We start from the raw sequence: 26,843 nt of genomic DNA, 5'->3' as shown, positions 1-26,843 counted from the left end.
GTACCAGTGCCAGCAGTCAAAAACCCCTGAGATAAGTGTCTACCATGACAATATCAGAACTACAAGAACAAGATTTGAGTTATTTGAGTACATAAAATTGTGTGTGTTGTGGTGTGTGTGTGTGTGTGTGTGTGTGTGTGTGTGTGTGTGTGTGTGTGTGTGTGCATGATTCAAAGAAAACAAATCCTGGCAGTTTTTTTCACAGCTTTATATAAAAATTTGCAGCCCAGATGCACTTTTCTTTACATAATTGAATTTAAATCTCTCCAGATGTTTTTCAGTTTGAAAGTGGTTACCCCCTGCAATAGAAAAACGAAAGGGCACAGAGAACAGCTGAGTAGGGCTTAGAATTGCCTCTGGACTCTTACCTGAGAATTCAAATACTAATGTCTAACTCAAAACCTGTACTGGGTGTTGATCTGCTAGCTCGGCACCATTAAAAGAAAGTATATTTTCTTTGATGGATTAAGGAATATCTTTGCCCCAAAATGTGTTAGGTGTTAAAATACAGGTTTAAAAAAAATCTTTTGTTTTATACATCTCTGTCCTAATCTTATGCTTAAATCCAGTCTTTTTTTTTTTTTTAACTTAAGGAAGTTATCGAATAGAATGTACAGGTTTTTTTTTTTTTTTTTTTTTTTTTTGGTGTTATGGGAAGTGTGGAGGTCTTGCATTGATGGGCAGTTAACTGTTTTTAATTGATGATGCATGTCCAAGGCTACAAAGTCGTGGTACCAAAACAAATTAAGAGCACTTTTCAACTCTCCTCCATGTCAATCAGTATCTTTAAATGCAGAGTATCTATTGATAGGGTCTGAGTCATGACTGCACAGGATAATACACCTTTACAAGGAAGACCAGTGCATGCTCTCACAAAGCTCATGGTCATTTTCCTGTCCCAGAGGAGACAATAAACAGAAGTGATTCTTTTTGCTGCATTCAATAAAAGTCCACCTGAGTTTGTATGTGATTTTGAACTTCATATAAACATTGGTAATTGGCTTCCTGCATTCAACATTATTTTGAGATTCACTTGTATTGCTGGGTTTAGCTCCTTTTAGTTGCTGTAACAGTGTTTTGTTATATAGGTAATACTTCCTATCATTTTTGTCTTAATGTTTTGTTTTATAAATATTGAATTCGGTAATTTTAGCACTTTTAGAGCTCAGATCCATGATGCTATGGAAACCATGGCCTCCTCTCAGAGTGACATGACCAGTCTTGATAGATAAAAAAAAATTTACAACAAGGTAACCTCTAATTCATCCTTTCTTTAATCTCAAATTTCTTTTATATTTTAAAGACAATAGTCAGTAATTAACTTTGGCATAGGGAATTTCATTCACTTAGGAACACTTAGCCAACATCTTTTCTTTTCTTTGATTAATTTTCCTCAAAGGTATTTTTCTCAATACATGGATCATTCTGCATTCCTTGGTCTATAATTTTACATCACTATCTCAAACCACCCATTTATTAGCCTTCTCCAAACACCTATGCAAATGGCTGGAAACCCAAAGGTTACATATCCAATTTACTAGCTGGATTCCATGGAACAGAAAAGATGGAATGGACTGGATTCCAAACCTACTTTGCCCTGACAGTTCTGTGTCTTTACTTGAAAAACACGATAAGAATACCCACTTCCCGGGGTTGCTCTGAAGCTTAAGTCATTAGCCTACCACAGTCTGCTCCTCTCTTTTAATCCAAAACACGTCAGTTTATATTTCTGGGTAAGAAGGCCAGAATGAGATGGTGTTCATACTTAGGGAAGCCCTTATAATTGTGATTCATGACAGTTGTATGCTACAACTTTCCAAAATAGAAGAGTCACCCTTATCCAGGATGTAAGAGCTATTTTTTGGAGCTTCATAGTTACGACCCCCTCCAGAGCGAATGCACACTCAACTTCTCTATCAGTTTTGACCATAAGGAATGGGCTCAACTATTTAGTCTGATGTTCACGTAGTGTGATGACTAAATTAATTTTCAATTTGATTGTACAGAGATTGTGTCTATGGGGAAATGACTTAAAGAGGAAGGTCCACACTGAATGCAGACAATATCTTCCCATCAGCTAGGGCCCAGAAGGAATAAAAACAAGAAGAGAAAGCTGTCTGCTGTTCCACGAGGCAAGTAGGACACTGTGAGTTTTGCTGCCATGATTTTCTACCTCACCATGTTCCCAGAAGCAACAGAGCCAAGGAATATGAGCAGAAATCTCTGAAATCATGGTTAAGAGTAAATAATTCCTCCTTCTAAGTTGTTTAGTCATGTATTTATAATTGCAGTGAAAAATCTCACTGACACTGAATATTGGCACCAAGACATAGATAGGGTCATTACTGTGATTGATAAAATTTCATACTACAGAAATCTTTGGAACTAGTTTGGAAGAGAAATTTATAAAAATGTTTTGAAGGACCCAGCTAGAATGATGTTAGCAGAGGTTAATGAGAGATTGTGGTGGGGGGCTTGAAAACCAGGATGTGGATAGGAATGCAGGCAGCAAACAGTGCTCATTAGGAGTCAGACGGGGAAAAGGAATTTGATTAAGAATTGCACCAAAGGTTATTTGCTTTAATTGTAGTCAAGGACTTGTCTACCTTTGGCCCATGCCCTAAGACCTTGTGGGAGGCTGGGTTTAATGGTGAAAGACTAGTTTATTTGGGGGAGGAAATTTTAGGACTGCCTAGCATTCAGTGTGTGGCATGATAATTGCTGACTACAATTATAAGGTGAGATTGTCAGCAAAATACACAGAAGAAAGGGCTGAAAACACTGTAGTTTATTCCTAATCAATCAAGCTAAGGACAATGGATTGAAATCTCTCAAACCACAATTGAAAATGAACCTACACTCTTGCTCCTTCAAGTTCCTCCTGCCAGACATCTTATCACAGCTGCCAAAAATCTGACTGACATGCTACACTCATCCCTCAGTTTACCAGTGTGTTCCATCTCCAGGCTCCACTTGGAGATGACAGTAGTGTGTGTATGCTAACTCCCTTTCTTGAGTCAAATACAAGAAGAAACTTAGGAAATGCCTTCTTAAAACTTCATCGAAATTTCTAATGACACATCTTCACCTAAATGTATTACCTGCACTAAAAACCTACAGGGAAGAAGGGCCACACATCCCCCCCCCAAAAAAAAATTTGCATTCTTCACATTTTGCAACGTATAAATAAATAAAGAGAACAGTAAATGCTATTTGAGTTCATCTCTAGTTAGTTACCTGGCTGCTTCAATTTGATCTTCAACTTCCAATGTTCCCAGTCTTCTGTTGATTGCATGCATGATCTTATCTCCTTGGTAACCACTTCCTCTGCCATCAAAGCTAGCTACTATGATGTTTTCTGTACTTGCAAGGTAAGTGGCCCAGTTGAGTCTGAAGGCAGCATCTGCTTTTTGACTACAGGGACCTGCATATCTGTGAAAAGTTCCGACTGGTAAGACTATTGCTTTCCCCTGTTAAATAAAGAACACTTGCATATTTCTCAATCGGGAGCCTGAAAATCATTGTAACCATTGGGTTGTCAAGAATGGGCCCTTTAAATTTGGCAACATGACCATTATGGATGTGTGTTTCCTTTAAATTCATTCCAAAGATTTGTACTTGAACATTATTGTCAAATACATTCTACATTTAAAGTACTGTGTAATCTTAGAAATAGAAGTAATTCATCGAATAGTGGGGGTAGGGGAAATTGTCTTATAAAAACAATGAAAATTTGTGTAGCTTTACATCTCCATTCAGAAACACTCCTAGTCTACACATGTATTCTTAGGTTGGGGTTTTCTTAAGTACTGCGACCAGAGTATCACATGCTTTCGTTTCCCTATGGATCTTGCATACCAAAGTATGAAGGAATGCCAGTACTGAAGACTTCAAGGATAAAGAAATATAAATTTGAAATAGGTGTGCTATTCAGTACGACAAGAGTTTTAACATCCCGTATTTGCAATCTTTACCTGCCACACATGCAGCAGTATGCACAACCTTTATCGACACCTTGGTATACAAGAGATGATCCCTATAGCTCATTTCGTCTTATTTCAATGGTATCTCTGCACAGTCTACATGATTCCTGGGTATATACAGATCTTCTCTAATAATAGCTCCCTCCTAAATCATCTATCTCCTGCTCATTGGCTGCCTCAACCCCACAAGCAACAGGCAAGTCCTGCAGGCAAGCCTCTACTAACACGTTCTTGCCTCTTCGTGGAGACAGAAGTTAAAAGAACTTTCATTTCAACAAAATATCACATTATTTTAATTTTAAACTAGATGATGAAGCATTCTAAATTTAAACAGGAGAAACGTATTCATGCATTCAGATATGAGTAAACATTTTTTTTTTTTGTAACATGAAATTCCTTGGCCCCATCAATGTCAGAAAATTTGGTAGATTGAAAGTGCCCTTCTCTAGCTTGCTAAGATGTTGAAGAGGAAGGGTGGAGGTGAGGACTTGGAAATGCCAGTGTGACTCCCTTAAACTTCTAGGAAGCAAAGCAAACCACATGACTATGACAGAGAGAAGTATCTATCTTATCCATTAAGTCAGGAGGAAACAGAGGGTGGGATTTGTGAGTACAAAATGGGAGGAGGAAACAGTGCTCAGGAAGGAAGAGGCACACCAGCTCAATTTTTCATCAATCTGTACCCACCGAGAGGTACCGCAGTTAGCTGCTAAATTACTGACTGCTTCAATACTTACACATCTAAGAGCAGAGGATATTTCTTGGATTTATCAAAATGGGGAGGCAAGATCATTTGATACCAAAATCCTAAACAAACAGAAAGATTAATTAGTGTGTTAAAAATAAGGATTAGTGTGAGGTTTCATTCCTTATTTCTTGGTAATGTGTCTATAGAGTTTAACAATTTGTCAAATTAGATAGAAAGGGGAAAGGATCAGCTTAGGATCATGTTTTTAAGATATAAACTCTCTGTTTGGTTCATCAATGCAAGTTATTTTGGTCGTAAAACGATTAAGTTATTTCTAATACAGCCGTGAAATCCATCAGCGCCTTGTAAAATGCAAGCGCGTTTTAGGATTCCTAATGTTTTGTTTCTATGCTTCTGTTCTTTGGCATCTTCTCTACTTATCTAGCTTGTTTATGTTCTAAATTTTCCTCCCAAATGTTTTCCTCTTCTTGAATTTCCTTGAAGCTGTTTAGAATCTGTAGTGGGCCATAACTCCCTTTTAAAATTCTGATTTAATAGCATTTTTATAATTCCTATTGCCATCCCAGACCGCAAAGCAGAGCCCCATTTTCATCTCAGTCTTTCCCAGAATGAAGACGGCTTCTGTGGAGCAAACTGCTTTCACAGTCTGCATGCACTTCCCTGGGTTCTTCCAAACACCTGTGCTTGAGAAAAACTTATCTCCAAATAATGAATCAGTCTTCTTTGCCCTCAAAATAATTGAGACTAATAAATCTTAATCGAATCTATATATTCAGGAAGATTTAAACAGCAGGCTCAAAATAATTCTCATCTCTAGAAATGTTTCTTACATTTAATTTCCTGTTTGTTCCTTGGTTGAGTTTAGAATGATTTTGGTTAAGGAGAAAAGAAAGATTCAGTAGTCCAATATTTATATAGGTAGGCTTATCTCCAATTTATATTTTACTAATTGTGTGTGTGCTTTTTATTCAATGTGTCAGTAGGAAGAAAATTTTTTAATTTTCTATTGTAATTTTAATCAAATATCAGACTATTAGTCAAGCTGACTGATATTTTCAATGCACACACCCATTACTATTCAATCTCTATTTTGTCTGGCCAGCACTTATTGGTTATTGGGGGGCGGGGGTTAGCTCCATCTTTTTGTAAATGTGCAGTTATTCTATGAGGAGGAGTTCTTTCTGGTCTCAGGAGCTCACCTCCCTGGTGTCTTTTGTCAGGCCTTGTCTCAGTCCCTCTTTCTTGCAGTGCAAATGACTGTAGACTAATGCCACTCCCTCCCCTGTACTGTCAGTGCCCTCCCACAATCCCTGTGAAAATTTCCTTTTAACCATGAGGCCTTGCTGGCCCTAAAACCTTAAGGACTCCCCGCTGTGTGCCCACAGAAATAGAATCCCATCTCCATATTCATTGCAGAACCCTGCACCAGGCTGTCAAAATGAGCTCTTTACATTCAAGATGTCTCAGGGACAGGGAGCAGTGGCCCCCTGCTGGGTCAGAAGGCTCCTGTTAGCAAGAGCCCTGGTGACTCACAGGCACATTCACTTCGAGCAGCATGCTAAGTTATTCTGCAGAAGTGGCACTGCTATCCAGGGCCGGTCCTACTGTTTACGGATGACAGAAGTTGAATAATACTTTAAAAGAGTAACCATTTACTCTTTTAAAATATTTATTTATATTAGTTTAATTTATGTTTATAGGTGTCTCCCTGTGTGGATGTGTGCAAGTAAGGGCAGGTGCCCTGGGGATCCAGAAGAGGATGTTGGAATTCCTGGAGCCAGGGTCACATGTGGTTTGAAAAGCACTGGATGCTGGGAATTGAACCCAGGTGCCCTGCAGGAGCAGTGCCTGTTCCCAACCGCTGAGCCGTATTTCCCATGATGCCAAATTTAAAAAATGAAACTCTATCAATTGTGATTTATTTCTTCCCTTGCCATAAGTTATTGTTTCTTAGTGGGAAAAGAAACTGAATAGAAACAAGCAATTCTAGCTCAAATAAACCTGTTGTGTGTTTGTTTTAACATCCTGACCAATGGTCCCTTGAGTGTAATCCATGCTTATGCCACATTGAGTCTTGAGCTAAGTAGGAAACAGAAAAACAACAGAATTCCCAACACCCCCCACAACAATAACAACAACCCTGAGGTTTCAGTACTTTAGAAATGGCCTCAAATTTTACCATAATCATTTTAGGTATTTTCAAACTGTATAGTTCAAAGATAAAATGTATCAGGTGTGATTTCACTTAGTCATTTTGTCTTTCTAATCAATGCTTACTAGGAGAACAGACATACTAACTGGATGAACTGACCCATCATCCCCAAGTGCATTTTCCCCAAGTGCTCACTTGACAGAATAAGTTTTAAGTAAAGTCCTATTTTAAAACACACAAAAAAAAGCAAAAGCAGTAATTCTTGTGATAGTGTTCCATGGGGGAAAAAATAACCCCTTAAATTATATTTATACAACAAAAAGCACTTGGTTCAGACCAAATTGTCACATTATTTATATTTTATTGTTCTTTCCACGAGAAACACGATTCCAAAAGAAATTTAACTTACTTGTTTCATTCAAAACAATGAAGTCCAATTTTTTCGAAGGCATTTGGATATCCTGCAGCATTTTATCCAAAGCAGAATTGTCTTCCAGGACTCGTAGCTCTAAAACAAATATACGAAAAAATATATGACTCCTAACAGTGCAAAGAATCTAGATCATGCGATGCAATAGTGAGCAAGTGTGCAGGTTAGCACCTGGGCTGTGCACACTTCAGCTCCAAAGCTTATGTCCAAGTCATTGTTGAGAACTAAAGCCAAGGGAAAATCTCATGATGGTACTATTGACACGTGCTCTCCTACAAGCCAATGGAAGGGGAAATACAACAAAATACCTTTATGGTCAGTGCTGCGATGCAGAGTATAGAGGGGCAGACCAGGACCTATGAATGTAATCAGTAAAAAATATGTGTTAGATGAATATAGCATGCGTGCATGGGCTTTCAAACAGACCAGCTATTACTGTCTGACAGAACATGAAAGAGCTATTGCAATAGATAAGAAGCTTAGCTGTTTCCTCCTCATCCCCAATTTTCTTTTTCTTAAAAATAGATGTAATCAAGTGAAGGAAAGGCACAGGTCTAAGTAAAGAGGGTAGGAAATGGAACTCTGTCCTGCTGGACATCTTGAGCAGGTTACCCAAATGCTCAGTTTTCTCATCAGCCAGCTGAAATGACAAATTAAACTTTTAAACTCTCTGTCTGTTACCCCATGCTGACCATACCACCTTTCAAGCCCTGAACTCCTTGGACAGTGAGTGGGCAGAACTCTGTAGCCAGCTTCACCCGCCTCTCACCCTCGCCCCCGTGGGCCCCATTCAGGGGAGTCAGGGAGCCAGGCAGGCGGCACACCTGCAGCGCCTGACTTGGATAGGCAGCTTCATTCTGGCATGCAAAAGTGTTTTTCTCACAAGCCTGTATCTTGAGTATTTATCCCAACTGTGGTAGCTGTGGAGTAGAAGGTAATGTATAGCAAACTCTCTTGTGAGCTATTTGATTTTAATGCATTTAAATGATAGCTTTAATTTTTATATTTGCTGAAAAAAAAAAAAAAAAAAACCACAGTAAAGGCACTGCTAGACCTGGATTTGAATCCTGGCGGACTCGCTGGATTAGTTAGGTCACTGTATCTACATGCCAATATCATATAAAGTGAGATAATGTGCACTTTTAAAAGATTTATTAAGGCTTAGATAAGATCATAAATATTAAGCTTTTAGCACAGTGCCTAATATAAAGAACATTCCCAAGAAATGATGGCAAAATGTAGCCATAGTAAAGAATACTAAAGAAATGCATCATCGGGAACAAAATACACCAGGGAGGAAAGAACAGCATAAGTAGTTTGAAGTCCCCTTTTGCTATTGGCTAGTCTTTCTAGAATATCTAAATTCTTTCTTTTATTTTGAGAAACAGCCTGGCACAGCATTAGAGGGAGGGACTCAGGAGAAGTCCGTTAGAGTGCTTTGAATGTTCTGTGTGACTAGAATCTGCCATTGTGCCTTCCCTTGCCCAGGCTTCTTGACTTGTAATCAATACTAACAGTAGCAATCTCAGAAGAGGACAGGGCAGTAAGAGCTCTCGGTGACAGGCACCATGCACAGTTGCTTATTCAGGTTAGGGGTGAATGCATAAAACAATCATTTAAAACCTATAGCACTTGGGTGTATAAGAAAGAACTCAGAGGGAAGAAATGTGTTCACATCACATGATATGACTGGGTGGAAAAGAACTGAGGTTTGAGGGCTCCTAAGTTTGCAAAGGCAAAAAATCTGAGCAGAGAAGAAGGACTAGGTGCTAGGAGGAAACCCTTAGGACCACCTCCCTCAGGGTGGTAGGGACAGGAGCTCCCATAGGCCAGCCATCTGCTTTTCCTCACAGCCAGTGCAAACTTACCCGAACATCTCAGCTGGTAGTACTTTGCCTCTTTACTAAACGACACTGAATAATACTGACATCTTTCTGGATACAGATCACAGCTAATGCACTTGACATTTGTGTGGTCAGTAAGTTGGATTCTGTAAAACCAACAGTGGTGATTAATTGCTTCATCAAGGGCTATGCAAAAGGAAGAAACTAAGCGATGCTGTGCTCTGGTTTCAGTGGAATTAGACTGCCAAAGTAACACTCCAGATTCTTTCTCTTTGTCATAAAATACATGTATTGATTCACAATAATCTCAATCCCCCATTTTTAGGAAATGCCAGTAAACAACCTAAAAAAACTCATTGTTTTGGTTATATATGACTGGTAAAAGCAGAAACAGAAGTACTTATGAGAGAGAGAGAGAGAGAGAGAGAGAGAAAGGAAGAATATGTCAACATCTCAACAGCACTCTTACTTATAAAGATTTCTTCCTCCTGGCATTTCTTTATGTTCATTACTAATGTAGTATCTGAGAAGAAAACAAAGGCAATATATAGTAAACATGTTTTACAAAAATGTTAAATACATCCCCTGATCGCCGACCCCAGGCACACACAGCTGTACTGCATGAGCGTGTGCCCTCTGTCAACACGTGCTGCTTGGCTCCTCCACCACACACCGGAAGCTATCTGCCTCCATCATCTCTACCCAGGACATTTCTAATGTAGGAATTCAGGGAGTTCTTCCTGGATTGAAGTGGTAAGTAAAAACTCAATAGAGGGCTTTTATATGGAAAATATGCCTGAGCAGCTAGGTTGAAACAGAAAACCCTTCACCCCAAGTACCAATCCTGTTTTCTGTCTTATGACACACACTGCATGGATGTAGGGGACCCAGAGAGCAGCAGAGTCCCTTCTGTGAAGTCTTCAGAGACTACTCTGGGCAATGGTAAATTCCTCTATAATGAGGCCAATAAACTAAGAGGCAAGATCCCAATGGAAAGTAACATGCCTTTTGCTGACAGCTCATGTATGCTATTAGTAGGCGCTTACAGCAAAGCTGTCCATGTTCCAAAGAGCAAGGCCGAACAGCAGCAGATTAAAATTGCCTTTCTCAGCCTTTCAAAGAGTCCATGCAAGTCTGAAGTTAACAGAAGGCCAGAATGGCCTCTGCAGCCATCCAAGACGTTCCACAGAAACTGCAGCCCCTCCAGTGCAATGCAGGTAAGACCAAGAGGTAGAGGTAGAACTGCTTGGTGGCATGGTATCAAGTCTGCTGAGCATATGTGAAAATCATTAAGGCTTCCGTATGTTAAAAAGAAAAAAAAAAAAAAGGATTGAACACATTCCAAATCGACTACTCTTTGTGGGAGATTTTCCTGCATTTCTGGGAGAGAGGGTGTGATTATAACGTGTGGGTTTAATGCCTACTTCCTGATCATTAGAGTATACTCACAGATACTCGCTGGTCAGCGCTTCGATCCCAATGACTTCCCAGGCTCCTTTTGTAATAAATGTGCAGTCCTGATTGAGATTTTAAATGTGAGATTTATTAGACTCTCCTGTTAAAGTTAAGTAGAGTTATTTATATCAGGAATTCAAATAGCCCATGAGGTTGCTTTGGGGACATCAGTGTCCTATCCCTTCATCGCATGCACCACTGAGGAATTTGATTTAGTCTATTTGTACACATTGCTCAATGCCACCAGTGACTTCTGTTTTAGTTAGGAAAAGAGGTCAGATTCAGATCAGCTGCCTAAGCATACTCACTTTCTGATCTTTGGGGAAGTGGCAGATGTGTTTGTAACCATCATTGTCGCTCATGATCTTATAGAAACTGCTACCATCAGAGGTGAAGAAGGGCTCTGCAGGCCTAAACTAGACAACGACAGAGGAAAGAAATATCACAGTACCAGTCTCATCTCACACCAACTCCAGTTTTTGGAGTCCTCTCCAATACCTGTGTTTTACTAGAAGGTCTAAAAAGGAAAGTCTTTCTAACTAGAAAACAGTAAGCAGAGAAGAAACTCACAGGCTAATTTGTTGGGGACACATGTGGAAATGTACACAGATGCCCACAGTGGATATGGGACACGTAGAAATGTTTCCATTGTTCTGGGACATTTCCTGGGAGAAGGATAATGGAGACTTCCAGCCATGTGGGTGTGTGACCTAAGCACACTTTCTAGAAAGCAACATATTATCTAATTTCAGGTTGGAAGTGCTTTGTAGTATGGAGAAATTGTCATCCTGCTTTTACAGTTGATTTTTTGTTTGTTTGTTTGTTTGTTTGTTTTGTGTTTTAGTCAGGCATAATTTTTAACCACTTCTGGACTAGATGACCTCAGGCATATCTATTGTAGATTTCCCATGGAAGCAGTCACACAGTTATTTTTATCCTAAAACGTTTCATTTTGCTGAAGATGATCAATAATTTACAAAAAAAATGTGGTTACATGGAAATATAGAACAAAATTTTCATTTAAAATAAAAAAGAGTTCAATAAAATATAGCTCTCCGAAAATGATGTTTAAATAGAAGAGCGTCTCTTCCAGCCTGGAAGGACCATGTTTCGTTTTAATTTCTGGTTCGTAGTTATACTTTGAGCAGGTAGGGGATGGTCTTTTAAAATTGTTGGTTCTCTTCGCCCTTGATGTTTCCTCTCTCATCGGCTCCCATTTGGGGAAGGGAGGAGAGCGCTCGCCTCTTCTATTTAGTGATTCAAAGTGAATTCATTTATGAAGCAAGCTGAGGCGTGCAGTACACTTGGTGTTCCCATTACAGAGCTCTCAAACACATTCCCCTCTCTAGACCTATGTTCACAGCCTTATCTTTTTAATACATTTCCCTGTTTCCCCTGGATGGAGTTGTGCCTAGTAGAAATGTGTGAAAAGTGGCATCTGTCTGGTTAAATACAGAGAGGAAAAAACATATTTTTTTCAAAGAGTCGTGAGGAAGTGTAGCATGTCTCTTGCCATGGAGGAAACCACTTTTCATGTTGGCAAACCTCTCCCCTCTGCCCAATCAGCGCCTGGAGAGAAAGGACATGCGAATGTTGTGGCAGCTCTCAGCCCAGCAGAAAGGGGTCGTCTTCCTGGACTGAAGCCTCACCTCTCTCACCCGGGAGATGCGAAATGTTTACAAATTTTTGTGTCACTTTGTTTCCCTTTTACAGAAGGATGAACACAAGTAGTCAGAGAAGCTAGATGCCATTCGGTTTTCATCTTTCACGAAAGGTGTCATGGTGGCTAGAGTCCTTCCCAGTACCCACCGCGCCCCCCCCCTCCACTTCCTGGTACTTTCTTCCACAGTCTCAGGCTTGGGTGTGTGATACTGTGCACGTTCATGTAATGTGGTGGGACTGACCAGAGCCGTGAGTCGCTGAGGGTCACCCTGCTCTCCCATTTAAAGCTCTTCCTCAGAGAACCTACCAACGTGGGCACACACATGGGTGTGATTTCTCCCAGAGAGGGTCACAGAGCACACTGTAGGGTTGGTGCTGTTCCTCGTGGCTGTAGTCCAGGCTGGGTTAAAAACCGCTTTCTGTCTCGCAAGTGAAGAACTCAAGCAACAGGTCAAAGAGAACACCTGCATCCTGGCGGCCTTTCCCTAGTGGTTGCCTTTCGGCTCCCTGGAAGCTGCAGTTGGCCCGGAGAACATGCTTTGTTTTGTTAGTTCTGCTCTTGACTTTGATGTTTCACTTGTCCCTCTACCTTCTTGGGTGTGCAGTGCATTCACTATAGGAAGCACAGCTAACACTATGGGAAATGGGCCAACTCACATCTCTATCAGTGACAGCATAGTGCCTTGGCATAGGACAGTTACACATTAACCACCTCTGAACAGTAGTCAAGAAGCATAAATTCCATAACTCAGAACACTTACTCTTCCGACCCATCCCGTAGTGCTCATTTCAACATGCTGCTGTGCCTGGGGAGAAAAAAAGACAGTGCAGTGTTTCAAAGAGAAGATGGCGAAATCCATTTATTTATTTATTTATTTAGATGGTGTCTTACGTATCTCAGGTTGGCCTCAAATTGACAATATAGCCAAAGCCTTGAACTTCTGATCCTGTCTCAGCTTCCCAAGTGCTAGGATTGCATGGGTCCACCACTATGCTCAGTTGTATTTAGTGCTGGAAATTGAACCAAGGTCTCTGGGCATGCTAATCCAGCATTCTGCCCACTGAGCTACATCCCTAGCCCCACAAAATGCACTCCAAATGAAATTACACTTATGATATAATAATTGAAAATAATCTCTCATCCTATAATTCTATTTATGTTAGTATTTTTTCATGTAATTGCATTTGATCATTTACTTCTGTTGCCCAGAGCTCTGACCTTGAGCTGCCCTGAAGCTCCAATTGGCATTTTAAGTCTGACATGCACAGAACTGGATACTGTCCTTTGATTTCCTCTAGCCCTCCAGCCTTGTTGTAGACCTTCTCTTTCTAGCTACTCAGTCTAGATGCCTACTCTGTTTGCTCTCTTCTCATGGAAACCTCCATTAGCCCCTTTCTTCAGCTTTTCTGTCTTTCCCTACAGTTACTGACATCATTTGTTTCATCGGATGTTTCCAGTGGTCTACTGCCACAGTCTCCTAACTGGATGTTTAGTCATCTTTTATTCCTTCTGGTCCATTTTCCTCCCTACTTATCCCTTAGCTCATCTCATTTGGCAACAGACAGCTCTTTTCCCATTATACTCTTCATTTTAGAATCCTGAAACAGCTTTCCATAAATCCAAACACCGCAGCATGGCCTCTGCACCTAAATCTAAATCTCTAGCCTCATTTCCATCCTGTCTGTCACCTTCAGCTTCAGTGGTAAGTACATCCTGTCCCTCCATGCTCTAAGCTGTCCTTGCACAATCCTCAGCTTCGATGGACCTTTCTCCTTTATCTGTCCACATGGGACATCTTATCCTAGATGACTCTGCATCTTCTCCCAAGCCACTTCCTTGTCTCATTCCACCTGACTCCAACAGAGTATCTGCTATTACCCTCTGTATCTATCTTAAACCCTCTTATGGCCCAATACCCTGATACTGTGATGAGTCAATAGCAGAAAGCAGAGAGCTTCTGCTTGGCAATTTGAGTTCAGGTGTGTCCTATGACTTAATGACTTAAGCACCTTTACCCTCACTGAGTCTCAGGTCCCACTGTACCAGTCATATTGTAAATGTTCAAAGCGCGAAGTCTTATGGCATATCTTCAAGAACTTACCCCCTACCAGAACAAAAACATTTTTGGGAAATGCAGGCTGTCTAGTTAATAAAAAAAAAAAATCCCATAACTTAGCAACAAGGTGGGGCCATTTTAAGAAATGTTTCTTGCATAAATAAATGAGTGGGTCAAAATATGGAGCATCACTCAAGTTCTCAGATGAGACTCCACCCTGCGCCCATCTAGGACGAGAGCAGCGAGGAGTATGTAACACAGGTTTCATGACCAGAATGAAAAAGGAGGCACAAGAAAGCAAGACTTCAGCTCCTGCTTGTCCTGAGGCTGCTGGCTGTCAAGAGGGCTTTACTGAAATACTCAGCCAGAAGGACTTCAAGGTGTCCTCGATGGGAACATCAGCTGGATCAGCACTCAGATCCCCTTAGCATTGACACTCTCTTGGGCTCATGGGTATTCATTCGTTTAGGCTCTAAATCGGGTTTCTGCTTAGAGACGGTTATAGTCTAGTCATGGATCTATACCCTCCTGGTTTTCATTTTATTTCCCAATGCTCAGCTAGCCAATTCCCATCCTCCATATTTTATCTGTTAAAATAACCATCATTTTGCCTGCAGGCTCTGGTCTACTTTCTGATTTTGAACATGGACGTCAAATTCTGTCCCCTGGGTTCTAATCACTCCTTTCTCCCCTATCCACAACTAACATACCATGACCAGTGTCTGACAGACAAGACTAACCTGCTGCCTCAGGGCTGGACATAGACTCAGAGAGAAGAGAAACTAAAACATTTACTGTTCTCCAACCTTCACTATCTCTGAGGACATGGAGCCTGTACATCCATCACATGTCAGTCACATGCTGTTGGAAAAGCAGAGCATCCCAGTGAAACCTTACCAAGGGACAGTTCCATGTTAGGTCAGTCTTATTATAGTCACAGATAGCCATCACAGAGTAGTTCTGAATCCTCCTGAGCCACTGCAAAGAAATTCTTTCTTCTGTAACCCATGCCACATCACACAAATAGTGATCCCTGAAGAGAAAGAAGGGGAGGGGGATTTTTCAGAAAGTGTACAACTGGGGAGATGGCCCAGGGGAGAAAGGACTTATCTTGCAAGCATAATTGAATTTCTGACCACCACAGTCCAAGGAAAATCCAGGCAACTATGGCAACCACCTGTAATCCTAGCACCAGGGAGGCCGGGAAAGGGGATCCCTAGGTCAAGCTTCTAGCTAAACTAGCCAGAATTGGCAAGTTCTAGGTTTGGTTAGAAACTCTGCTCAATAAATAAGAGTAGAGAACAATCCCAAAAGATGCCCCCCTGTCAACTTCAGGTTTCTACAGGCATGTGCCCACATACATGCAAGTACCATCACGTACACACCACACACACACACACACACACACACACACACACACACACACACACACACACACCCCGACACACATACACAATATGAGCTGAGCAATCGTGGTGCACACCCTTAATCCCAGCACTCAGGAAGCAGGGGGCAGGCAGGTCTCTGTGAGCTGGAGGCCACCCTGGTCTACAGAGTGAGTTCCAGGACAGGCAAAGCTACATAAAGACCCTATCTTGGGAGAAAAAGAAAAAGAACTGTAAGTTTTTCCAGACCTTGTTGCAAATGAACATTTTCTTTGAAAAAGTATACCCAACAAGGAAAATAGCAGACACAGCCTAAAATGGCTCAACACACGTGACTAAAACCATATGTTTAGGACTGTTAAGTTGCAAACTGGGCCACTGGTAGAGGAGAGTCAAAGGTAAGACTTTTCCATCTCCTGTCTGCTACCTGAGAGTAATAGAGTGAGTTCAGAGACACTGACAGAAATGCTAGAATGTTCTGGTAATTTAACACGCTCCTATTGATGGTGTTTGCTTGGAAAACTACTATTGCTAATCAGTACCACTGGCCTCCAGGAACTTGTCAGAATGCAGGGTCAGAGGGCACTTCTCATCTACGGAGGAGGAAGGAGCCAGGTCCCCTAATCTAACCCAGCTTTTCAGCACCCACCCAAAGCAGAGTTGCCAAATGAGCAGAAGAGTTTTAACTCTTACCCAGGATGAGTAAAATATCCTTGCAAATAACAGGGAAGAATCAAAAATAAGACACGGTAAATGAAGTTTTTAAAAATTAATATTCTAGACCAAAGATTAAGAAACATTTAGTTAGGACCAAAAGAGAAAGTATTTTTAGCTTTTGTGGTCTACATGACCTTGCTACTAGGATGAAACCGGGGATAATCCTTTTGTCGACTTCGCTTCCAGATTGGGGAAAAAAAAAAGTGAACTCATATTCCTATGAGTTTTCAAATCAAAGAACTATAAACCAAAACACATTTCTCAATAGTCAAGACATGGCCCTTGTGAATGTACTACTCTGTAGTATTTTAACCCAAATTTATAGAACCAGTTCCAGCCAGGCGTCCTCCCCAGTACATACCTTCAAGGACTTTTGGAACTGTGTTGTGATTTAGAGTAACATTTGTGGAATTTATAACTTACTCTTCTGCTAGCCTCCCTAACATACTTTGCTCTGGATGGTGTCTGTTCTCAGAGGTATTTGCCCCTCCTCAGGTCTGTTTCTGTGACTATTCATACATCACTTCTCTTCAGTGTCTGACCAAAGCCCTGCCCCCTTCTGTCAGGAGTCTTTCCTCATATCTTGTTTTCCTTCACTCTTATCACTCCCCTAATTTGGCCTCCCCTGGTGGCAGCCACCCTCCCCTTCAGTTATCCTGTACTTCTGGCTTGGCTGCCCAGTCCCTTGAAGCAGGAGCCACATGAGTCTTGTTCATAAAACAGTATGCAGCTCTCAGGAAAGACAAAACTTAAGTTCTCTGTTTTTGTCTCCCTTTCTTTCTTAGGCTCTGAAGCCTACAGAAGGTGTTAATTGAGCACCCAAGATCCAGCACTTTAAGCCCCTGGAAGCTTCGAATTTCCCCTTTTATGGCCAGGATACCCTAGGTTTCATGTTATTCCACTGCAGCTTTCAGATGCTAAGGACCAGCACAGCAAACAAGCATCACCTTAGCTCACTTTATGATATCTTCCCGTTTACATCACACCCACCTGTCTTGGTGGCCATGTTCTCCTGCACTACACAAACGGTTCTTCAGTTGGCCTCTCTTTCTTCCACTTGGACCCTTGTTCTGAAATGACTAGCCGGCCCTTATTTCTCTAGTGCTTAGTTGAAACACAGTCCCATGTCAGTGGGGTTTTCTTGGAAAGCCACTGCTGCTAAGTCAGTACCACTAATCCCCAGGAGCTTTTCAGAATGCAGGGTCTGAGGGTACTTCTCACCTCCAGGGCCCCTAATCTAATCTAATCCAGCTCTTATGCACCCACCAGATGCAACATTGTTAAAAGAGCAGAAAAAGAGTTAACTCTTACCCAGGATGAGTAAAATCCTTTCAAATAACAGGGAAGAATCAAAGATAAGACACGGAAAATGAAGTTCTTTCAAAATTAATATTCTAGACCAAAGATGAAGAAACATTTAGTGGGGGCCCAGATAGCAACTATTTTTTAGTCTTTGTGGTCTACATGTTGCTGCTGTCACACAGCCAGAGTATGGAAGCAGCCAGAGACAAGGCTGACACTAACAGACAGCAGTGGCTGTGTTCCAGGATAAAGCTACAGTTTCAATGTCATGAATTCTTCTTGGGACCGAAGTGTAAAACCATTCATAACTGTGCAGGATGTGAGGATATAATGTCAGCTGGGATGGAGTGGAATCAGGGATCCTTTTCTGTTAGCCCTCCCTGGTTCTATCCCAGTCATTCTTGCCCATTAAACAAACAAATACAACCGTAACAACAACAACAAACTCTTTGGAGGCTGAAGCAGGCAAATTGTTGAGAAAGTTCAGAGGCTGCCTAGGCCACAAGGTAAGACCATGTCTCAGAAAACCAAAATCAGAAGAAAATAAAAAGGAAACTCTAAGGGGGATCTGAAAAGACCTGTGAACTCATTCCTTAGGGAGAAAAAGCCTCTTACTCAAGGCACATGCTGGCACTCAGGAATGTTCTTCCTCTTTTTAAAAGTGTTCTGGTGGCAGAGAGGCAGACAAGGGCAAGAGAATTCTTTCATGATCCCTCATCACCCATGGTAGGTAGCTTTATCTACAAAGACCATGCATTATATTTCAGGCTTAAAAGTCCACACTTTTTGCCATTTGAAAACACTGAGTAATGGAATGTGGGAGAGTAGCCAGGAATCTCGTGTGCATTGGCCACCTTCCCTGTCCATTTCTAGATAAAGGTTAATGAACTTGGATCTGATACTTAGTCACATCATGGTTAGTGGCCCAGAGTGTACTCTGCACTCTGAGAGGGCTCAGTGGAGGCCTTTTACCAAGGTAGTAGACAGTCTGTTTTATAAACATACTTCCCTCTAATTACAGCCTTGAGCCAATATCATGCCAGGGTGAGGAGACTTCAGAACCATGAAAAGGATGCAAATGGATGGATGGCTAAACTGAACCCTTGACTCAAAGTTTAACTCCCCATTGTAAATGTATGTATGCATGCATGCATGCATGTATGTATGTATTATGCCAGCAAGAGGTTACCAACTATCCTTCATAGGATAACATGCTGACTGAGGACGAGGGCAAACATGGAACAGACTGCCCCTCTTGTAGTGAGTGGGAAATGCTGGAGGGCCCCACACCTACAGCCAAGCCTTCTTATGAGCCTGAGCTTCTTGTCCTAGGCTGAGCATTGTGACCCAACAACAGATTCAAGGTTTTGGTGATGCATTAGTCAGTCAAAAAGGGAATTTGGTTGATTTTAATGCTGAAGCAGTGAGGTAATTTCTGCACTTAACCCACATGAACTTGACTCAGGAACTGCCTGAGTACTTCCCATAACAGCCATGGCCACTCTGTGAGGCAGGTAGCATTGTAGTTCCTGCCTACTAGATGGTTATACACAAGCACAGAGAGGTTACATAGCATTGCCATGATCACCCAATCACAGGGTTTTGGAGTCAGGGTTCAAATCAAGCAGAGAGCTTCCAGATTTCCCTGACCATACTTGCCCCTCCTGTAAATAGTTTGCCTGGCCCACTGAGAAGTTCTACTAGTCTGTTTCACACTTGTGATTCCTCGAGCGTACAATCCCTTTCTCTATGAAATCTATTTATTCCTTGAGAGTTATGTACATGCTAAATTTTTATGAAGAAAGTTAGCTGGCTACCCTCACAGCACCTACCTTTGAATATCCTGCTGTGGCAACTCTTGCCAAGTCATTTCTTGTCCTAGCAAAGGGGAGACACTTCATAATAGGCTTTTAGGTGACATCTCTGCCTCTAACTTGTGTAGATTTGTACATTAATGATACTAAAGATGATCTATGCTTTGCTAACTGGAAGGAATAATGGAGGGGGAAATGCTACCCAGAGCAACCGCAGACTGTGCAGTGATTAATTCAGTGAATCACCAGAGGAAGCAGGCGTACTGCCAGCGCCGGCCGTGGGCTCCATGCCACCCTTTGCTCTGATAGGAATGCCAACTCTCCTGGGTCCACTGACAGATTGCTGAGAAGAGGGATGGGTGGGGCGAGGTGCAGAGTCTCTTAGGAAACAGCATGGTGTAGAACACAAGCCTGATTGTCCACTTTCTTACAGGTGTCACTAGCTTGCTGGTTGGGGGAGGGCAGGATGGAACACCAGTCCTGTTTACCTCTTGCTTGGCAACCTCAGGTTTTGATGAGCCTAGTGTGCAGACCAAGGGTCATCCAGTGTTCAGAGAGAGAGAGAGAGAGAGAGAGGGAGTCTTTATCTACTGTGTCCCTTAGGACCAGGGAGAACAAGGGCAGAGTAAGTCCTAAGCTGGGTGTGATGGACCCCTAAGCAGATGTTGGGGGGAGGGTCACCTCACTTCTCATACCCTCTCCAGTCCTGTAGTTTGGCCATGTGCTCTCTTGGTCCTCTGTTCTTGGTCTCTTGGTCCACAGTTCCTCTCTAAGTCCACCTGCACTCTGCCCTCTTCTTTCTCTCTTCTCTTCCTCTCTTGCCCCTTAACTCAGCCTGCTGGCCATGTTCAGCCTGCTTCTTTCTTTCTCTTCTCTGGACCCCTCCAGATGCTTCTGACTGTTTGCTCTCCCTCATATCTACAATAAAATTCTTCTCTTCAACCATACATCGGAGCAGTCATGTCCTCATTTCCATTCAGTAAGTAAAGGTCTCTGTCCTAACCCCCCTTTCCCATGCTAACTTGCTGTGTGATTTAAGCAAATTGTTTTCTCTCTGTGATCCACAGCTCGCTCTTGGTGGAGTTCTAACCATTCTGGAGACCTCCGCAGGTCCTCTTTACTAGGGAAAGGAGTGGGGAAAAGACTGAGGCTTGTCTAACACAAACAGCAATCTTCCATTAATCCCCTAGAAGTGTATCACAATATTGTATCTCATCTAAAAAAAAAAAGGCTCTCAGGTCCTTTAAAGAAGTTCATAAACCACTTCTGAGGTCTACAGTTGGTTCTAAATGGAAGTGTTTTCTGAACTGCAGCTCTCCACAGACAGGCATTAGTTATAGATTGCAGCAGGTGCATCTTGGCTATTCCTGGATAGCCTCATGCACTCCCACACCTTGTGGGTTCCACCTCAGTGCCTTCCCCACCACGGCCCTGCTGCAATCCACTGCTCTAGTGCACATTCTGCAGAAAGCTTTCTTTGATCCCTCTGGTCATGGAAAACCCACCCCACCAATTTGGAATACGTCCAACCTGTTCCTCACACCTCCATCACTTCACTCTCCATGTTATTTGTACAAAAGTTTGTTCTATCCTCTCTGATTAGAATTGCTAGAAGGACCTAGGCCCCCTTTCACATTCTTTGGATTGCAAATTGTGGTTTTTAATTAGTGTTGACTTAAGAGGTGGATGACTTGAATCTAGAAACAGATTTTAGAACCCTTGGGCATAGTTTTATACCTTGGAAAAAGCTTATGGGAAAAATTACTAGATTTAAATTTTTTACTGATAAGATTTCTTGCCTGAATGAACATGCTAATACTAGGGAATTCTCTGAGCACAGAGTCCAACCTGCAGGGAATTCTCTAAGAGTACAACACACAGCCAACTTGATAACATCAACCCAGAAGAACAAGGTGCTTCCCCATCACAATGATGACATCTCTGGGTCCCCAAGGGCACCAGCTGTTCCTCATAGGCTCCCTTTCTTATCCAGAGAGACAGACTGAACAGGCCCTCCCATGGTTAAGGTCTTTCGTCTAACCTCTGGGCCTCGTGCTTTTATCTGTACAAAAGGCATGTCACAAAAGCTGTTGCAGTGTGATAGCTGCTACTTAAACCAAGTCAGCATAAATAATGGCCTCAAATAAAGGGCTCATAGTAAATTATACCCGCTCTGGCTTTTATAGGAAAAATAACTTGGGTCTTACAACGCTAGCTGGCAGGATTTCAAACATTATTTAAGCAAGTGACATCTTGAAGGATAATCAACTATAGGGATTCCCAAATGTGACCCATAGTTTCTCTGAATTTCTCTGTGTCTGAATGAGGGTGTTCAATCCTGTTTTAAAAAGTTTTTAAATTATCATTGAGAAGCACCTGTGAACTTCTCCATAGTCATGTGTTGGTTACAGACTGACAGGTCTCAGTGGGCACCTGTCCGTAGACAGTATATTGCCATGCCCAGAAATCCCTTGTGGTCTTTATCCTACACCACTCTCTGCTCTCCCCTCACTGGGTTCCATTCCTCCTTGTAGTACCTCTAATATTCCATCACATTCCTGACATAGGGCTTTGGATTTCCTCTGCCAGTAATAGTCCCACAGGGTATTCCATGGAGCTCAACAGGCTCCATCACCTTTGCCCACCTTGGCTTTCTTTGAAATGTTTATCACCATCTGGCATTTTAGACTGATATCTGTTTGTTCATCTGGTATTGTCTGCCTCCTCCAATGACACCTGCCCTATTCATTGTGTGTGTTCATCATTAGAATTGTGACTAGCCTGAAGATATGAAAAATTTCAACAGGAAGTTGTTGGATAAAAGAATGAATCAATGATGCAAGATGATGCTATGATTGATGCTGCCATATGTGTCTGAAATGCTCTACCCAGCAAGTGGGAAACTGTCTACACCCAAGGACTCAGGTGAAGGGTCTTACCCTGTTAACACGGACTCAGGAGCAGTGACTTGGACGGGAGCGGCACTAGGGGTTGAGCTGAGAGAGTCTGTATTTACAATAAAGAACTTTACAGTTGGATTCACAGCTCCTGCCTAGGAGGAAAAAAAAAGTCACAGAATTGATAATGATTTTTGTAAAGTCTCATCATTACATAAATTTAAACTGCATTAAATGTCTGAATTATGGCTATCTAGTTATAGCAATTAGACAATGTCAATTTAATAGAAATAAAATGAACATAAAGAAAACCCTTTATGTGTTCAGGTGAAAATCTATATTCATGTGTACATGTGTATCTTTATAAAATGTGACTGTCCAAACACTCATGATTAAATCATGCATGTCTGTTCATAATCAGTGTGCTTTGTGCCAGGAGAGGACAAATGTCTTAAAACTCAATTGCATCATTTGCCAATGTATCCTGATTCTATCGGACAAAAGTTTTTGGTGGTTTAACTGTGAATATCACTTGTATACCATCAAAGGCTCAGTCCACCAGGAAAATTAGCCTGAGCCCAGAGCCAATTGTGCTAATTAAGCAGGCGTCAACTTCGATCCAAGTCCAGGTTAATGTGTTGGAGCTCAACAGTCAATATTATGACAGAAGCCTGTAAGACCTTTAAAAATGTACTCAAGGATCTTTATTGACAGATTAGTTAGAAATAATATGATTTTTAGAGAATGTTTTATGGAGCTTTTTTTTCTCCCAGTTTCGCTCATCAAAAAATAACATTCTCTGAAAACACATCTCCATATTTAGTTTAGGATCTTTTTTTCCTTTTAACTTCCTTTCCTTTCCTAAAATGGCAGATCTTCATAAGGCAAATTAAGTGAGTTGGTAAAAATAAAAATTCCTTTTTTTCCCGAATCATTTACGGCAAAAATACGTTGTTAGCTTTTCCTGTAGACGACGCTGTGGCCGTTTTTATTATGGTACTGAAGAATTCCTGGCTCCCTTCTGAAGCCCTATCCTGGCTTACATTGCTTGACAAAGCTCCTTGATTTTAATGCACACATTGTGGTTAGCAGGGAACAATCTTGTAACCCAGGATGCGACAAGACTATCACAAATGCAGGACGTACAAAACTCCCGTTAGTGCCAAACCTGTAACAGAGCCACTGAAACTCATCCTGCACTGAACCCTGCTAGTTAGTAATGCAATCTGATATATAACCAGGCTTTTCAACTTCAATTCGGTCTCATTCCAACTTCTACAAATGAGATGAGCTTCTGATTCAATGGCACCAGCTGTTCCTCATAGGCTCCCTTTCTTATCCAGAGAGACAGACTGAACAGGCCCTCCCATGGTTAAGGTCTTTCGTCTAACCTCTGGGCCTCGTGCTTTTATCTGTACAAAAGGCATGTCACAAAAGCTGTTGCAGTGTGATAGCTGCTACTTAAACCAAGTCAGCATAAATAATGGCCTCAAATAAAGGGCTCATAGTAAATTATACCCGCTCTGGCTTTTATAGGAAAAATAACTTGGGTCTTACAACGCTAGCTGGCAGGATTTCAAACATTATTTAAGCAAGTGACATCTTGAAGGATAATCAACTATAGGGATTCCCAAATGTGACCCATAGTTTCTCTGAATTTCTCTGTGTCTGAATGAGGGTGTTCAATCCTGTTTTAAAAAGTTTTTAAATTATCATTGAGAAGCATCACAGCAAGCTGTTGAAAAGAGACTGACAATATTTTCATTAGCAGGAAGGGATTAAATGCAACCATTCTCCTCCCATCAAATCTCAGCACCAGGACCCGAAAGGGGCGCAGACCTTTGGGTATGGGATCCACACTGTCCTAGGGTACTGCAGTGACTCATCAGAGTAGAAGGAGTATTCAATGTGTGGAACCCCTGTGTCGTTAAACTGGGCATATGCTAAAAAAGTACTGTTTGGAGACCACCACAGCGCAGAGTAGGCACCGAAGACTTCCTCTGAAAAAAAAAAAAAGACATAAATTGTTCTGTTACAAGAAAGCTGATAAATTGGCTTTGGCATTCAAAATATTGTTCTCATTAGCTTTAGTAATTATAGTAGAGTTCAACTAATGAACCATTTCACATTTGCTGGGATTCCAAAATCAAAGTAATACAAATGAATAAAAATAAGACCTCCAAGGATATATATCTAGGCTGTAAAAATAAGTAACCCATTGGACCATTTTAGAATATTTTAGTATGCAATATTGGATATAAGCTCTATATTTTTTCTTTATCTTATAATCCTCTAAATTTATGCCTCAAAACATACTAAAAGTAAATTTCACACAGGAGGCTGATTTTCCATTCTAATTTTCAAACAGTCAACACGCCAGCATGCTCTCCCTGACTGGGCTGAGTTTCTACTGAGTCCACGAGGTACTGGTGGGTGGTACAGAGCTCTAGGCTATCAAACCAATATGGTGCCCAGAGTTTACTACTCTGGCACAAATGAGGTGTGGGAAAGGATAGATTTAGAATGGAGAGAGCTCCACAGAACCCTACAGAGAAACATTTCTTTTGCGCAGCCTAGAAACTCCCTGCCTTAGCACCCTCCCATAATATTTAGAGAAGAGGATAAAAGATAGAGGCAACTGAAGGCAAGGTACAGCTTTCAAGTAGATTGTTGGACTCACTTCAATCTCTGACAAATGTAATTCCTCCCTGTGAGACCTATGAGACCTTTCCATGGGACAGTTGACCTCAGGCTCTTAAAGTGCCCAACAGGGGATGGAAGATTCAGCTTCTTTGGAGTGAATCTGTACTTCTTCCAGAGACTCGCATGTTACAAATATTGATTTCCAGCTTGTGGTGCTGCTGGGAAGTGGTGATAACTTTAATAGCTGGATCCTTTTAAAAGAAACTTAGATCATTGGGGTGTGACCATGAAAGGTATCTTGGGATCTTGGGTCCTTTCTCTTTGCTTCCTTACATCCATGGGGTAAAGAAACCCTTCTTCTACACACTCCTACCCAGGTGTACTGTGCTGAGCCAGTATCAAAGCAATGTGTCCAGTGACCAAGTGAACATGAACTGAATCTCTGAAACCCCGAGTCAAAATGAACCTGTGCTCCTTTAAAGTGTTTTCTTGTGCATTTCATTACAATGATTAAAAAACAGATAAACATACAGGTAGACAGTGGAAAGTCCCAATCCTCATCTCAGGTCACAATGTAAGTAAAAATCTCAAAGCATAGATCCTAGAATCTTAGGGTTAGGAAATTATGTATGCCAATCAGTTTTTCAATATCTAAAACTTCTTTGCAAGTGGCTAGAAAATACATTTATTCTTGTTTTAAATTATGTGTATGTGGGTATGCACATACGTGAGTGAAGGTAGCTAAGGAGGCCAGAGGCATTGGATCTTAACAGAACTAGAGTTATGGACAATTGTGAGCTAACTGGTATGGGTGCTGGGAATTGAACTCGGGTCCTTTGCAAAAGTCACACAAAAAATAATGAGCCATCTGTCAAGTCCTCCAAAATATACATTTTCAATAACAGCAATAGTGGCTGCAGAACTAAGAATAATAGCAGTAACAAAATACAACAATTATCTTATGAGGAGCTGACATTTGATGAGTGCCACGTGCCAGAAATTTATAATGGTCACATTTATTATACCACGAACTCTTTATTATAACCCATTTTACAGGTGATGAGAACAAAACAGGGCTAAAAATAATTTAAAGAAATCACCTTAAGTCACATGGCTGATAATTAATAGAATCAAGAATAAACCTGACAGGTTTTAGAGCATGCTTGTCATCTTATATGATGCAGCTCACACCTGTCTCATTTCCAGCAGCTTTAATTTCAGAAAACCTAGCCCTTGGTGTGGCAGCCTTGTCTCCCTTTAACTGTTTCAAAAGTGAATCACTGAGTTCAGTTTATGTAGTGGATTTGGAATTTATAAACCACATCCAACTTAGTCTTTACAGAGAGTCCTAAATGAATCTATTCATCAACCATTTTATAGAAAAGAAAACTGAGGTCAATTAAGTGAAATGTTTTACCCAGGAACTAGAACTTGGGACTTAGAACTGTAACTCAAAACTTTCCCCTCAGAAGTCCTTCATATGCTGCATTCATAACTCATTATTTAGACTTTTGCCTACCGATTCTTGTCCACAACACACCTGCAAGGTTATACATCAGTGTAATTAGGGTATGGGATCTAGTTTTTTAAATTACTTTCAAACACTGTAAGGAGTATAGTTTGAATTAGTACTTATTTTTAAGGCAGAGTATGTTTTTCTCTAGTTAACAATGTGGTGATTTCTCTCTAGGGACTGAAGCCCCATCTTTAGAGGAAGGCCCCATGAAAGCTGTGAGGGTGTTGTCCTGCATCCCATGGGTCAGATGTGAACATGCCAAATGAAATTCCTCCGG

General features: G+C 41.3%; 1 protein-coding gene across 1 annotated transcript in view; it reads right to left on the bottom strand.

Moving 5' to 3' along the window:
- The window catches only part of Dpp4 (dipeptidyl peptidase 4), a 76,893-nt gene that overhangs the window by 16,455 nt on the left and 33,595 nt on the right, over window positions 1-26,843 (bottom strand). The window contains exons 10-21 of the mRNA XM_035447071.1: window positions 24,247-24,407; window positions 22,450-22,562; window positions 15,190-15,325; window positions 12,997-13,041; window positions 10,882-10,989; window positions 10,568-10,635; window positions 9,588-9,641; window positions 9,143-9,264; window positions 7,583-7,630; window positions 7,254-7,352; window positions 4,721-4,790; window positions 3,238-3,432 (exon numbers count right to left, since the gene is read on the bottom strand). Coding sequence (XP_035302962.1) covers window positions 3,238-3,432; window positions 4,721-4,790; window positions 7,254-7,352; window positions 7,583-7,630; window positions 9,143-9,264; window positions 9,588-9,641; window positions 10,568-10,635; window positions 10,882-10,989; window positions 12,997-13,041; window positions 15,190-15,325; window positions 22,450-22,562; window positions 24,247-24,407 — 1,219 coding nt within the window. The remainder of the gene's footprint in view (window positions 1-3,237; window positions 3,433-4,720; window positions 4,791-7,253; window positions 7,353-7,582; window positions 7,631-9,142; window positions 9,265-9,587; window positions 9,642-10,567; window positions 10,636-10,881; window positions 10,990-12,996; window positions 13,042-15,189; window positions 15,326-22,449; window positions 22,563-24,246; window positions 24,408-26,843) is intronic.

Source organism: Cricetulus griseus, chromosome 6 (genome assembly GCF_003668045.3).
Source record: "Cricetulus griseus strain 17A/GY chromosome 6, alternate assembly CriGri-PICRH-1.0, whole genome shotgun sequence".
In the NCBI taxonomy this organism is placed as follows: Eukaryota; Metazoa; Chordata; class Mammalia; order Rodentia; family Cricetidae; genus Cricetulus; species Cricetulus griseus.
The sequence above is the reverse complement of the archived record's forward strand: the minus strand, read 5'-3'. Positions and strand labels throughout refer to the sequence as shown.